Genomic DNA, 17,140 nt, shown 5'->3' with positions numbered 1-17,140 from the left:
TCCCTCACACTCACTCACCCTCACTCACCCCCACTCAACACCTCACCCTCACTCACCCTAAACCCCTCACCCTCACCCCCTTACCCTCAATCACCCTCACCCCCTTACCCTCAATCACCCTCACCCTCACCAATAACTACAACTTTTCTAATGCTATACTTATTGCATTCCAACCCCACTCATCCACGCAACGCCACTCACACACGCAACGCCACTCACACACGCAACGCCACTCACACACGCAACGCCACTCACACACGCAACGCCACTCACACACGCTACGCCACTCACACACGCTACGCCACTCACACACGCTACGCCACTCACACACGCAACGCCACTCACACACGCAACGCCACTCACACACGCCACTCATCCACGCAACGCCACTCATCCACGCAACGCCACTCATCCATGCAACGCCACTCATCCACGCAACGCCACTCATCCACGCAACGCCACTCTTCCATTTGCAAAAAGAAAAAAGTCTAACTATTCTATTGCGAGACCTATTGCATTTCCAATGCTTGTTTTTCATTCTCTCAGTCCCGCCCTCTTTAGTGTTGTGCAGCCCCGCCCCTACTATTTCTCCTCCCTCTCTTCTTCCCGCAACCCTGCCTCTGGCAACAGTAGCGGGTTTCTCTTTGTTCCTGAGATTATCAGGCAAAACACACGTTCTCCAGATTTGAGAGTCACCAAACCTAGAGCGGCTTGTTAGGAAACGATGCACTGCCCGGGTCTAAAGGTGAAGGGTATAGTAAGGCGGGGTCAGCAGAGAGAAGGACAGCTCCAGGAGAACCAGAAAGGTATAATTGTCGAGCAGGGCCGGTTTGTATGGTGAAACGGGTCAGGCTGGTCCAGGGCAGGTATGGGGGGTCCAATGGATGAGTGCACAGCACAGAAGTGAGTGGCAGTGCCCCATTGCTGATGCTCGTGTGACTTTGGAAGGTAATTCAGCACGTTTTGATCTGCCACTTGTAAACCCTTCTAAGATGCTTTATGTTTGAACTAGGCATAGAACCCTCAACTTTCCCCTTAAGAAATGTTAGTTCCCTGATACTTTACGTCCTCAGTTTATACATTATAATACAACAATGCATAATTGCATACAGCCAGATAGGGTAAACAAAACTAGGGGATCTATCAAAGGAGCGTGGTCGATATAATTAAGGGCTTGGCTTAAAAAACAATTACGTTAACAATCTGTGCTTGTGCTCACTATCATAGTGTGCTGCCCCACTGGTGTTTTGCTGCTTCTGTCATTGCATCCAGACATATAATAAAACAAGTAATAACATTACACCTACAACAGGCTAGGACTATGGGATTTTTCAATGGTCATTAGTTGCATAAGATAAATAAGCAACAACTATGGCTTTATTGTGATAATATTGAAAATGCAGAATATGTAGCAGTGAGCTAAAATACCCTTGAGGGCTTGGGTGATTATGTGAAAGGGTAAAGGTGCCTTCAAGGGAATTTATTTGAATAACAATCGATAGTTCAAATTTAACTAAGAAGGATAACTTAATAATCCTTAAAGAAATTAATTCACCTAGAATTAAATAACCATTATGCAAACACAAAAAAGATACATGAATCACCAACACAAACACAAACACAGAGGTGTATAGAAAAATAGAATTTATCTGATAGTAAAAAGTTAGTTTCATATACAGATACACATAATTTGAGTTAATTAGGTCTGCAGGTACAGGAACAATGTATTAATGGATAACTCAACAGAACCTAAATCGTATCCGATTTTGACTTCTGTAGGCGACCCCAGATACAAGACGACGAATTATATTAACTACTCTGGAGTTTCACGTGATTCCTCACGACAGTCCATAACTAAGATTCACATTTGGCAGCCGCACTTTACAACGCTGTGCATTACCTTCGGCGCATTAACATCAATAGTGCACTTCTAGGTCTTTTTAATTACTTCTTTCAATCACGCGTTTTGAAATTCACAAGACTTCCTACTCTATGGGCCTTAACCTCTAGTTTGGATTTACCTGGCCTTTTGATCGTCGCTACCACGGAAATTGAAAGTCTATCGGTGTGGCCCCGCATTGATTCAGATTACATTGGTTATTATAAAGTTCCCAATTGACATCAGTCCTGAAGATGGTCTCGCTAATCAATTTCTAAGAGACCGAAACGTCGACCTCCACCTTTTCCATATTCTATGATATACACTAGTTTTGTGGATAGGTGTTTTAGGTTCTGTTGAGTTATCCATTAATACATTGTTCCTGTACCTGCAGACCTAATTAACTCAAATTATGTGTATCTGTATATGAAACTAACTTTTTACTATCAGATAAATTCTATTTTTCTATACACCTCTGTGTTTGTGTTTGTGTTGGTGATTCATGTATCTTTTTTGTGTTTGCATAATGGTTATTTAATTCTAGGTGAATTAATTTCTCTAAGGATTATTAAGTTATCCTTCTTAGTTAAATTTGAATTATCAATTGTTATTCAAATAAATTCCCTTGAAGGCACCTTTACCCTTTCACAATATTGAAAATGCATCCGTTCTGAAACGACGAGACTGTTAAAGTACTATAACGAGTCTTTTTGCAGCTGCATCAAAGGGTGCTGCAGAATTAAGATGTATTTTTTTTCATCCTGAGGATGAGGGCAAAATCTGAGACCCGTCTCAGCTTCTGCTTTTCAGAACTGCTGGCGCTGAGAACTGACAGGACCCGGCCCACCTAAAGCCTTAATTGTATAACTTTTGACAAAACTTTGTTGTAAACGTTTGGGGTGTGTGACAATGTTCATCCGTCCTGGGCCCACACCATATAAGTGGGAAGCGCAAAGTGTCTGTGACCAGGTCCAAAAGGATGTCAGCAAAATGAAAGTGAGCACATTGAAAACATTCCACTAGTGACTATCTTTATACTGCACCTGACCCTTTTCTGTTTTTAGTTCCGGTCTTGCCTCAGTGAGCGCATGCACTGTTGCTTGTGAGATATTTAGATATTTAGTTAACTTAAAAAGGGCTAGAGCCTGCTCGTTGTTTACCATTGGCTGGCTTCTTGGTCACTTTTATTTCTGTGCCTTTGTTTGGTTAGCCTTTGCTGGTTTTATTTCCTCTTCCACATCAACCACCATCACGTCCACCACCACCACGTCTACCACCACCACGTCTACCACCACCACCACATCCACCACCACCACCACCCCACATATACCACCACCACCACCACGTCCACCACCGTGTCCACCACCACCATGTCCACCACCACCATGTCCACTACCTTGTTCACCACGAAGTCCACCACCACCATGTCCACCACCATATCCACCACCACCATGTCCACCACCACCACATCCACCACCAGGTCCATCATCATGTCCACCACCATGTCCACCACCACCACCATGTCCACCACCACCATGTCCACTACCACGTCCACCACCACCACATCCACTATGTCCACCACCACGTCCACCACCACCACCATGTCTACCACGTCCACCACCACCACGTCCACTACCACCACATCCACCACATTTTTCTCGAACAACGGCCAGAACGCGAATCAGCCAGAACCCACGATCGGGAAGCACGCCGGACCCTCATATCAGACTATTTCCATGAGGGTCCCGGACTACATGCTCACGAATCTGCTAATCGCAAAGAGAGAGACTCCATCATTGGAGTATACATCGGACTCCAACAATAGTTTCAGATAAATAGCTGACTAGCTTTATCACTGCCACCCGACAATTACCAGAACTCGAGACCTAGAGACCTTTTCATTGGAGGATGTAGCGCAGCCCATAAATAGCTCTGTACCTATTGTGCCGATGGTCATCTATCTACAACCATCCCACCTATGGTCACCATCGATCCTGTTTGTACATAGAATGCAATCTTTCATTATCAACACCTAAAGATACCTTACTAATTACTTCAGTGACAACACCGCAGGACGCTGCATTAATCAGTCTCTGGTACTTCAGAACAATTCATCATGGCTTCCTGATGAAGGCTAAACAGCCGAAACGCGCGTAGTAGTAATCATAATCTTTAGCCATGTTTTTTAATACAATCAGTTACACAGTATTAAAACTGTAATGTACTATATTATAATCTGCATGGAAAAAAATACGCACAATCTCATGCATTTGCAGACTGTATAATATAAAGATAAAGGAGATCAATATATAATAAATGTATAAAATATTGCTTTTCCATTTTTATAAATTATTGTTCAATAAATTGCACAAACCTTACTTGTACCATGCACTTTGTTTATGATTCAGTTCTCCTAGATTCATGTCAGTGACTGTCCGCTCTATACCCTTGTTCCTAATTATTGTTTTCACAAACAGTTATATATCCCGAAATTAGGAACTCTAGTCGGGGATACCCCTTCCTTTTTCTCATACACTACCACCACATCCACCACAACCACATCCACCACCACCATGTCCACCACCACCATGTCCATCAACACATCCACCACCACCACATCCACCACGTCCACCACCACCACCACCACGTCCACCACCACCACATCCACCACTACCACATCCACCACCGCCACCCCCACGTCCACCACCACCACATCCACCACCACTATGTCCACCCCACCACCACCACGTCCACCACCATCACCACCACCACGTCCAACGTGTTTCTCTCTGTCACTACATCCACCACCACCACATCCACCACGTCCACCACCACCACGTCCACCACCACCACGTCCACCACCACCACTACAACATCCACCACTGCCACCCCCACGTCCACCATCACCACATCCACCACCACCACCATGTCCACCACCATGTCCACCACCACCACGTCCACCACCATCACATCCACCACCACGTCCACCACCACCACATCCACCACCACCACGTCCACCACCACCATGTCCACTACCTCATCCACCACCAAGTCCAACACCACCACATCCACCACATCCACCACCACCATGTCCACCACCACCACGTGCACCACCACGACATCCACCACCACAACATCCACCACCACTTCCAGCACCACCATGTCCAGCACCACCACCAGGTCCACCATCACCATGTCCACCACCACCATGTCCACCACCACCATGTCCACCACCATCACATCCACCACCACCATGTCTACCACCATATCCACCACCACCACATCCACCACCACCCCGTCCACCACCACCATCACCTCCACCACCACCACCTCCACCACCACCACCATCATGTCCACCACATCCACCACCACCATGTCCACCACCACCACGTCCACCACCACCATGTCCACCACCAGGTCCACCACCACCACATCCACCACCTTCATGTCCACCACCATGTACACCACCACCATGCCCACCACCACGCCCACCAGAACCAGGTCCACCACCACCATGTCCACCACCCCATCCACCACCACCACATCCACCACCACCACATCCACCATGTCCACCACAACCACATCCACCACCACCACCACCACCACCACCACATCCACCACCACCAGGTCCACTACCACCATCACATCCACCACCACCACCTCCACCACCACCACCACCATGTCCACCACATCCACCACCACCACGTCCACCACCACCATGTCCACCACCACGTCCACCACCACAACATCCACCACCATCATGTACACCACCACGTCCACCACCACCAGGTCCACCACCACCGTGTCCACCACCAAATCCACCACCAGGTTCACCATGTCCACCGCAACTACATCCACCACCACCACCACCACATCCACCACCACCAGGTCCACTACCACACCCGTGACGGGTAAAGTGTCACTGGAGGGCAGGGATAAAAGAAGTGTCAACCCTGGCTGTACATGGGACATTTAATGATGCATTGGGTGCGATAATAGAGGCTAGAATTATTACACCAGACCCAAGATACATTTTGAAGAGGCGCAATATCACAGGGGCTCCTGTAAAAGCACTCACAGCATCACTACCTCATGCAGGTATGCTACCTCACAGTGGCATACCTGCATAAGCCACTCATTCAAAACAAGCATTGGCATAGCCAATAGGTCTCACCTATTGATGTTGTTGCACCAAGGATATTGTGCTGGATAACTAAACATGTATAAGGTCCCAAAGGCAAGACCTATTGGCTATGCCAATGCTAGGTTTGTTTTACTTTTCCCATGGCTTTACTCTTTGCTTTGTTTCTTTAATTCTCAGTTTCTTACCCTATCCTTCCTCGCACCTTCATTTCAAAATGTTCATGCTCCAAGAAACGATGGAGACATTTAATGATTGACAGGACAGGTGTATTTCCTCAAAATCTTCCATCACTTTAGTGTATAGACTTCTACAGTAACTTAGTTAGAAAACCTCTTGAAAACGCTAATTTCTGCTGATATAAGGTCGGTACTGATAGTTTTCATAGCAGCACTGGCAGATCAGTGTCAAACTGCGGTCTCTTTTTGTAAATGGCACTGTTTTGTGTTTTAATCTGTGTTTCCTCTTTACAGATGGGCTGGAAGAGGTGGAGACTTCCTTCATTCTCAAATGTGCTGAAGAAGCCAAGCACCTGGTGGATGCTGCCTACAAGCGCACGCGCGAAACGTGAGTCGGAAGGTTTGGGTATTACTGGGTTATCTTTATAGGGAAAAGTCTCCTCCAGTGCGGGAATAGCAGGTGTGTAAAACACTTTTCAAGTGCAGAATCTCTCATCTCATCTACCTGACTCTGATGTACCTTCAGGGCTCCTTATTCTATTGCTGAACCATCACTTCCTGTCTTCCGGTTACTAATGTTCTCTGACCTGCACACCCATGCTGTCATCATTGCCCGGCCTTAGACAGCTCTCCTGCACTTCTAGAGCTGTCACCCCAACCCAACATGCTCCTTCAGACCTATAACCTGCCCCTTCCAAAGTGTATACCTGTCTTCATCTCGATTGTTCCCCCTCCAGAGCTTCAATCACTGTCAGAGTGAAAAGAGAATTGACCAGAGATCACTGTCAGAACTTCTATCCTTGTTCAAACTCTGACCTACCTTTTAGTGCAGCCATAACTGCCCATATTCTTCCTTGGCCCTTGGCCCTTTGCAATTTCCACCACTGCTGAATCTGTCATTCCTCCTCCGGGATTACCATAGCTCAACAACGTGAGCTCCAATTTCTACCCATTGAGATCCTCAACCTCTTTGAGCTTCACTTCCTGTTGTGTCCTCTTCACTGTGCCATCACTGATAGATTCCGCTTCCTCACACATCCCCCTTTATAGATGATCCCCCTTTTGAGATGGCATTACTATTTGCTTCCTCTCCCAATGTGCCAGCACTAATAGAGTTCCGCCCCACATTCCTCCCCATCAAAGTGCTCTGCTTCAGCTTCACTCCCTCATACATCCTTTTCAAAGCGACCATCACTGCCTGAGACCTGGTCCGTCACACATCCCATGTCAACGCCCAAGAGATGTTCCCTCACTCATCCCCTCCAGGGCTAGCATGTGCCTGAACTATGCTCCCTCGCACTTTCCCTCAAGGCATTCCATCTCTCTGTGAGCTCTTCTCCCTCATTTCTGACCTCCTGAATGACTACTTCCAAGATACAATAACTCCCTCACCTCTGCTCTATCACACATCTCCTTCAGGGATGGCATCAATTCTTGAGCTCTGCTCCATCACACCATCGGCTCCTGAGCTGCCGTTCTTTCAGACCTCACACATCACCTCTACAGCTGCAACCTCTTTATCAACTCTACTCTCTCCCACATCCAGTTCAAAGCTATAACCTCTGCTTGAACTCTGGTTCCTTATACCCTCTTTAGATCTACTATCTCTAACTAAAATCTGCCCCTCACACTCACCCTTCAGAGATGCCATCTCTCTGTGAGCTATACTCTCACACTTCCCCATCTGTGTTCCCATCATGGCAGGAACTCTCATCACAACACTTTTCTATCAGACCATGGTCTGAGCTCAGCGTCTCCACTACCCCATGCAACATCTGCCTGAATGCAGCTCCCTGCCCCGGCTCCGCACCTTGAAATCCTAAAATTGTGGTCTCAACATATTCTATAATAACTACTACTATCAATGCTAATAATAAAAGATACCCATCTGGATGGCAAACAATTGGGTTGGTTCCTTCAGCACCCCGTAAAATAAAAATGCATAATGGAATGTCTCAGGCAATCTTCTATGGGTAATGAAACAGCAAAGTCCCTTTTGCTATATTAACCTCCATCTCCCTTCCTCATCGGTCCACACTCCTCCCTACAGTAACAGCTCCATTGACAGTAGTGTCGGGTAGCACATCTGCTGCCACCTGTGTGCTGAGAGGAGCCGTTGTCCACCCTGCATGCAGGACCTCCAAATGAATATGAATAGCTCCTACAGAGCAAACTGCTGACACATACATCTTAAGATGCAACTGCTGAACAAAAGGTTGCATTCTATACAGATGCTTGTGTGGGTCCTTGAGCTAGAGCCCTTGAGTGGGCTCAATAAGATGGCTGTACACGAATCCAGCTCTGGTGGTGTGATAATATTGCCCCACATCTGCCCATGCGATACTCAGAAAATGGTCCTGTTCCTGCTTGTGCTGCTGTTCTACTTCTTATGTTGCTGAAACGTTCACCGCTGCTATTACCCATACTATGCCTGTTTTGTCTATTTGAAGTGACTTTGTGTGCTGCACTGCTCCCCTATGTGCTGTCAAACCATGCACCTTTTCTACCCACACTGTGTCTCTGTTAGCTCGCTCTATCGTTGCTTTTGTGCGCCGCACTTCTGCACTGTGTGCTGATATACCTTGCACTGCTACTGTCTAGTTGTATTCCTGTCCAGTGTATGTGGGGTAGCTTACTATACTGCTGCCAGATGTACCTTCTTTATTATGTGCTGCTGAATAATGCATTGCTGCTGTCCACTATTCTGCCTGTGCGTCATCTCTCTTCTATGTGCTGTGCAAGTGTGTCATTTACCACTCCCCCTTGCCTTTATTTGCTGTAGAAGCATGCATCTCTACTGCCCAGGCTATGCCTGTCCTGTGTATATGTAATAGGTAGTACCACCCTCCTGATGTATGCTGCACCTTTCCTCACCGTGCTGTGTAAGTGTATAGTTTATGTCTGCCCTCTCTTCTATCTGCTGTTGAAGTATATACCACTGCTATTGATACTATGTCCTGTTTATGTGGGGTACATTAGTCTACCCCTGCCATGTATGTCAGACCTCTCCTGTCTCTGACAGTGAAAAATGCACCACTGTTGTCTAAACTATGGGCCTGATTTAGAGTGTGGGGATTAAGTTATTCTGTCCCAAATATGACGGATATCCCGTCTGTCCTATTACAAGTGCAGTATGTCCTTTGGTAATTGTAATAAGGTGTACAGGATATCTGTTGCGTTTGTAACAAAGTAATCTACCACCAAACTGTAAGTCAGGTCCTACATTTGCCCTGTGTACATGAGGCAGCTCAATTACCTTCCCACGTGTTGAGAGCTGTTCTTGTGATGGATTCTTGTTTTCTTCTGATGGTGTGTCCTATCCAGCGACATCTTTTTCTCATAGTGATGGTGCTCATGCTCTCTTGCTTGCACCTGGTGAGAAGTTCCTGGTTGGAGATGGTTTGCGGGCAGAAAGTGCACAGTGATTACTGGTAACTGGTATGGAAGGCTGACATTTTGGTGATGTTGTTTTTGACATCCGTCAGCATTCTGATCCACAAAAGACCGTGGACACAACGCAGCTCTGGTAAAGCCTCACCTGTAAAGAAATTACCTCTAAATATTGATCAGCATCACAAAGGCATTCTTGGCCTTGTTCAGTCTGCTGTTGATGGCACTGCTTGCCCCTGCATCATGTCTGATAGTACTGTCTGGGTAGGTGAACTGTTTGGTCGTGGCTAATTCCTCACCATTCACCTTGATTAGTGAAGAGTTTGGAATGGTGAGTGGCATGACTTCTGATTTCTTCATGGTTGATCTTCAGGCCTACCTGCTGAGCATAGATGTTGAAAAAAGATGTATTTTCCAGCATATGCTGGTAGGTGTTAGAGAGTAAGCTAGGTAACCGGCATAGTCAAGGTCCTCAGTGTAGAGAATGAGATCCAACTAATGCCTCTGGCTTTGTCTTTTGTTGTGCATCACTTCACCCAGTTGATGACTAGGTTGAAGAACAATGCTGCTATCACACATCCCTATCTCATGCTTGTCTTGACTTTAAAGCTATACCATCTGCTACCTTGCAGGTAAAATTATCACAGAAGGTCTTGATTACGGAGATTTATCTGCTGCAGTATGCTATAGGCTCTCAGTATATGCCAAGGGCTGTCGCAGTGCATACTTTTATAGGCATTCTCAAAGTCAATGAAGTTGATGTATAGTTGTCTCAGCCATTCTGTGAACTGCTCCCTGATGTTGCGTAGAGTAAGGATCTGAATCAGCTCTCTGCCTTTGTGAAACCCAGCCTATTCTTTAGACTTTTCACTTTTTGTGTCCACAGCATCAGAAACGCGTTGTATGATGATTTTCACCATAATTTTATTCGGGTTTGATCAATGCTCCCTTCATTGGAAACTCAAGATGATGCCTTGGTTCCAGTCATCTGATACTAACTTTCCCTCCCAAACGGATGTAAACACTGACTAGAGGATCTTGGTTGATGTTTCAGTGTCTGCTTTAAACATTTCTGCATTTAAACTGTCTTGGCTAGGGGCTTTACCGTACTTTAGAGATCAGACGGCAGTGATAATTTCTCATATTTGTTTGGTGCGGCAGTGTTCACATCCATGCCAGCCTCTGCTTCTTGGATGTCTCCTTTGCTTGTTGGTAATAGTCTGTTCAAGATCTCTTTGAACTGCGTAGCTTTCTGCTCTTTTTCTCTTTTAAGTAGTCTGGCTTGCTTGTCCATGATAGAGGGGCTGAATGTTGCATGAGATTTACCATTGACTATCCCTGTGATCTTGAAGACCTTCCGTGTTCTCCTTTACAGGGTGCCACCTATGCTTGGCTGTCAAGTTTATCCATGTGCGCTCACTTGTCTGCCCTTGTCATTCTTTTGACTGCTCTGTTTGCTTCTATGCACTGTTGCTTGTACTCCTGAAGCTTTTCAGATTTGGCCTCCATGAGTTTCTATTTTGCTGCCCTCCCGCCTTCAATAGCTCGCAATGTGCTATGACATATTCTTTCTTTCCTCTTTCTAGGCTTGGTTATCAGGCATGTTTCACTACTCTCAAAATATATTAAAGAGACCTAGTCCCATTTCTTGTTGACTGCATTTTCAGCTGGCTCAGATTGTGTATGCCAGGAGTAAGAACCTGTTTTTGATTCATAAGATTAATTTCTTCTCAGTCTTGGGTCCTGTAATTTTGCCACATCGAAGTGCTGTCAAACTCATGTGTTGCATTGTGTTTTTCTGAGTATCAGCTCTACAAGTGTGATCTTTAGATTGTGATCACTGCCGACGTCTGATCCTCTATTCACTCTGACATCTTGCAGTGAGTGGTTCCATATGCCACTTTTCATGTGGTCAATCTGTTTTCTGTCTCTGCCACTGGGTGAGAACTAACTTAGTTTATTCATATCACAGGATGGGAAGAGTGACTCCCATGACCAGATCATTAGTTACACAAAATTCCAACTTTTTCCTCTCTGTTGTCATGTATTGTTCCACAACCTTCTTTCCCATGGCTCTGCAATGGATTGTGTTGTAATTTGCCACTTAAGCTTTCAAATTTCCCATCACAGTCTTCAGGTCGTTATTCGGGATTGCTTCATGCTCAGCTTGAAGCTGTTGGTAGAATTTATCTTTGACTATTTCCTCTGCGTCATTTGTTGGAAGATAGGACTGTATAGAGGTGATGTTGATGTGTCGGCATTTTTACCTGGCTGTCATGAGTCTGTCATCCTGTCAGTAGTATCATTGCGACTTTGAATACTGCCAATCATGCATGCCTCTTGCAGAGACTCTTAACTTGCTGCTGTTACTGTAGCAAATGTGTTTTTATGGAACAAGGTTGTTAGCCTTGTGTTCAACCCACAACTTGTAGGACTAGTGGAATGTGCTTCATCTAGACACTACTCTTTGGCCTGTACAGTTTGGATGACCCTGCCAGGAGACTAAGCACTCGCCAGTATAGCTCTCCGGATCACTGAGACACACAAGCCCCTTGACTACTTCAAGGAGGTGATCCTCTATCTGCTGGTAAAGCATCCACCACTGCTGCCAATTCTGTGTCTGGTCTGTGTATGTGGGATAATTTTCTCCACCACTGGCATGTGTGCTGCACTGTTCCTCCATCCGCTGATGAAGTATGTACCATTACTGTTCTCACTTACCTTTTCTTTATATGTGCGGCAGTTTGCTGTACTATTGGCCTTGCTAGACATGCCCATTATAGAGGACCATTAGCACTGCACAACTATTCAAGCAGTGGTCATCGGCATGAATTTCAAATATCTGGCTGGCCATCCTTAGTATACTTTACGTCTTGCTACTGACCAATAAAACTCCTCATTCCTCACACCTAAGCAGATCCCACATGAACATCTTTTTCCTGAGCTCAACTTTACAACTGCTGCAAGATTTAGTAAATTAACACTGAGCCATTTCATGACAGAACCTGCTTTGGACATCATCATGTGGACACTCTATGCCAAATTGGTATTCAGAGTTTTTCTGCAATTACCCACATGATTTTTCCACCAGGTAAAACCTGGGTGAATTTGTGGACGAACAAAACTACACATTCTGCGTTTACACCCAACAGAGAAGTGATAAAGGGCCCTATGTATGAAACATAGGTTTTGCGAATCTCAAATAGCGATTTTTAGAGAATCTCTTTTTGAGAATCGCAAAATGTTATGTATGTAGGATTTGCAAATAATTTTGCAAATCCTACATATTCCTTAATTGCAAATTGCAATTCGCAATTAAGGAATACCTCCCCATTCATTCCTATGGGCTAGAGGCCCATAGGAATGAATGGGAAGACATTCTCAATTTGCGATTCTCAATTAGAGAATCGCAAATTGTAAATGCAATTTCAAGTTTGCCAGGGTGTCCTTTGGACACCCTGTTGCACCCCTGAAATGTGCATGTGTGCACATGTGGCACACATACATGCCCTAAGGGCATGAATGTGCACCACATGGCATTTTGAAAAATGCTAAAAAGTGGTAATTTGCGATTCCTTAAGGCCAAACTGCACTTTTTATGTGCTTCTTACATTGCATTTAAGGAATAGCAATTTGTGATTCCTTAACTGCAATTGCAAAATCAGGAATCACAAATTTTGCGATTCCTTATTTTGCGAGGCAGTTTTGCTTTCATACATACCAATGAGCCAAATTGCGATCTACAAGGAGAGGTCCTTTTAAATATGACCCCTTTACACGCAGCACTTTGCGTGAAAGGGGCGTTTCATGGTTGTTGCTGTGGATGTTCTCACGCAGCACCCATGGAACAAGACACATTTCCAGATTTACGAGGAATCGTAAATCTGGAAATGCGTCTGAATGCTACGCCACCCTCGGGGTGGTTTAGCGAGGCGCAACGGGGAGAAATGTTTTCATTTGTACTCGTTTTTTCCTCTTTCAATGCGTGCTGCATTCTACAGCACGGATTGAAAGAGGAAAGTGCCTGTAGTGATTATTTTGTGCAGGAAGGTGCCCGTTTCTGCACAAAAACAATCTCCCCATGATGCAGGCATCCTTGCACCGTGGTGCAAGGGTGCCTGCACCGGCACATGTCAGCTGTTTGTGCGCCAGCGCAGGGGAGAGCACAGGGATGCTTGTTTAGAAAAAAGAGCACAGCACCGGGTTTTGTGCATACATTAAAAAACTACCCATGCGTTGAACACTTCTAATTAAAACATAGAAACTTTCTACGGAAAAATATTCTCTTTATTGATATTTGTATAAATATATTTTCTTTCTTTCTTTTTTATCTTTTCCTTTTAAAATGATTTTTTTGTACAATTTTTTATCTTTTCATATTAACAATCTCGTAAATGTTGACAAATTTGCAATCATTTGCATATATGTACTTTCAACCACCAATTAATTATAGTGTAATTTCAGTTACAGTCACAAATGATAGTTATACAGAACCAATCAATCCAATCAACGCGTTTCGGCGAATGCCTTCCTCAGGAGTTCTGTATAGCTCCAGTAATTACTGTAATCACTCTTGGTAGTGTAGCCTCACATAACATTCATGTATGGCATCTTTAGGTGTATCTCAGTTAGATGATATTTAAGTTTAGTGCCACGGAGTCCCACGATTTCTTTAATATCAAATAAATATAAGGGTTATGTCTAAATTCGGTCCTTTTGTAGTTCAGTTGATTGTGTAGAATAGAGTGGATCCCACAGCATCCCGATATTTATCCGCCCATACGTGTCAGTCTGATTCTCTATTTTGATGCTGCATTTGGGCTCTGTATTTATGACGATGGTCTAACTTGGGTAAAGGTTAAGACTGGATGGTCTTATGAGAACGGTTTCTTGCAGGGTCCACAAGTAGGGTTTCAATTCCGACGTGCGTCCTTGTAAATATGTCGCATTCCTGTGCTTTGGAAGTGCCGCAGCGTGGCGCAGCCAAAGGGATTGCTGTCGCACGCTGCGGCACTTCCTCGTAAATCTGCCCCCGAGAATGTTATGAGTGTGGGCATTGGATAAGTAAAATGACATCATTAATCACAAACTAAGACATGACCATGTATTTATTTCTATTGGGAGATATTCTTTGATCTATCTTTGTCAGTTAATTATATAGACAAGACTTTTGGATGTGTGAATAAAGGGATATGTGAGCATCCATGATGACTGCACCACAAGGATCTCTCTTACAGTTTGACACCACAAGGATCTCTCTTACACTGTGACTGTTCACTTTGATAACCATAAAAGTGAATCTGAACTTTAAGACATGGGGTTCCAGTCCTCGGCCACCAGGCTTGCACTGCTGCGGTGATGCACATGATCTGTGTGTAGATCAATGTCTTCATTTGCAGCACTGACAATTGACAAATCTAACTGAAACTGAAAGACACTACAAATTGACCAGACCTAAATATTTTTCCTCCCCAGTTTAAAGAGCAAACTGAAGCAGGAGAGCCTCTCGCCTGGGGAAATCATGTTTTTCTTCAAGCAGCCGAAGGCAGGCAGCAGGAACGCCATCCGAGCAGCGGATTACATGCAGACCACCTTCCAGCTGTTGAAGGAGAGAGTGAAGGACTCCTACCAGAGGCCCTTTAATATCTCAGGTAAGAGACTGATGAAGAGCCCTGAGAAGTGACTGTTCACTAACTAACAACTAGCAAGGTGCTGCTGAGTCTAACCAACCAGGGAGGGCCCAGTACAGCCACTGGCAGACTGTTTAGTGTAACCAGAATACAACTGCTCATTATTGCTTATCAGATAGTATTCAGTACAGCTAGCAAGATACAGTTCATTGCAACCAATGAGAGACCATTCAGAGGGTATCCAGCCGGAGGAAGCACAATGAGCCCACTGATAGTCTGTCACTCTAACCAACCAAAGCGGGCACAGTATAGCCATTGACTGACTGTTGAGTATAACGAGTAAGAGACTTTTCAGTATTATTTATCAGATAATATTCAGTACGGTTGGCAGGAGACTGTCCATTGCAACCGATGAACGACTCCTCACAGGGTATTCAGCCAGATGATGCTCAATACAACCATTGAGAGTCTGATCTGTTGAACCAACCAGAGTGGGCTCAGTGGAACCATTGATAAACTGTTTAGTACAACCAATAAAATATTGTTCAGAATTGCCAATTAGATAATGTTCAGCAAAGCTAGCAAGAGACTATGCATTGCAACCAATGAGAGACCTTTCGGAGAGTAATGAATCAGAGGATGCTCACCGGGTTGGACTGACATGTAGGGTAATCAGGCAGTGTCCAACGGGCTATTCTAACAGGTCAGTGTGTGCGCCGCGTTTTTGGCTGTTTTTGGACTGCTGGGCTGGTGTTTACTATTGATTTCCCTGATATTAAAACACATATTGCCTGCAGTAAGCTCAAATCCATGCACACTTCCATATCTTGCAAAACACTTATAAAATGTGTCTTTACAAGTTAAAAACGGCCCCGATTTGAAAACATGGGCCACTTTTTGAGCTTTCTAATTTACTAAAGAGGGGCAATTTCATTTTGGTTCCCGGGCCTATTTTCTGACCCAGTCGATCCTGAATGCTCAATACAACCACTGAATAACCAGTGAGAGAATGTTCAGAGTGTATCCAAGCAGAGAAGGCCCAGTACTACCAACGATAGACTACTGTGTAATAAAGCAGAGACAGTCCAGTACAATAGACAGCCTCTAGTACAACCAGTTAAAGATTAGAATAGGTTGAGTACAAATAATAGGCAGTTCACTTTAATGTGTATGCTGGAGCACCTATTGAATCCGTCTTTTGACATAACTCTACTAACATTGTGATGCTACCAAGAGAGCTGTAGCTGCGGCCCAAAGCTAGGCAAGGGAACAGAAAGTCATTCCTCTTACAAGCTATCAGGAAGTCCTTGGTAAATCATGCAATGATCATTGAAGAATGAGTAAGCAGTAGTTCAGCAACACCAGTAAAGGATGCTTGAGTGTTAGTAGCCTGGTGCAGTCGAACTGTTTGGCGTCACTACTATGACCATGCGCAGTCCGAAGAGCCTACTCTTATAGGCAATTATTTGATCCTTCTACTTTAGGATGTGCAAGGCAAGGAAGCATGAAAGGTAGAAATCCATAGCTCCATATCAAAACTCAGGATGTGTAGGTAAAGATCAGTTCGATATACTGAGAAAGAAACTATTCCTAATGATTGATTCCATCAAAACAGCTGCTGTCATTGAAATCCATATGTATATATACACACACACACACACACACACACATATATATATATATATATATATATATATATATATATATATATTAAATCGCGCTGCCTATGGCGCGCACACAGGACCCTTTCAGAGAAGAAGGTCAAGGCAACATGGGAACTTTGTTGTAAGTAGCCGAGGTATCGGATTTTTGACTTGACCCACCATCATTAACCTCCGAGGGAAAGGGGCGTCGTGAGTGTACCTGCGTCCTAACAATTGTTCATACACGGAGCATGATGGGCGAAAGAAAGGGATTGAAA

The 17,140-nt window shown here is 44.6% G+C and overlaps 1 protein-coding gene across 1 annotated transcript in view; it reads left to right on the top strand.

Moving 5' to 3' along the window:
* LOC144822229 (myeloperoxidase-like) overlaps positions 1 to 17,140 on the top strand; it is a 187,243-nt gene that overhangs the window by 24,191 nt on the left and 145,912 nt on the right. The window contains exons 3-4 of the mRNA XM_078679478.1: positions 6,494 to 6,587; positions 15,065 to 15,240. Coding sequence (XP_078535604.1) covers positions 6,494 to 6,587; positions 15,065 to 15,240 — 270 coding nt within the window. The remainder of the gene's footprint in view (positions 1 to 6,493; positions 6,588 to 15,064; positions 15,241 to 17,140) is intronic.

Source organism: Lissotriton helveticus, chromosome 3_1 (genome assembly GCF_964261635.1).
Source record: "Lissotriton helveticus chromosome 3_1, aLisHel1.1, whole genome shotgun sequence".
NCBI lineage: Eukaryota > Metazoa > Chordata > Amphibia > Caudata > Salamandridae > Lissotriton > Lissotriton helveticus.
The sequence above is the reverse complement of the archived record's forward strand: the minus strand, read 5'-3'. Positions and strand labels throughout refer to the sequence as shown.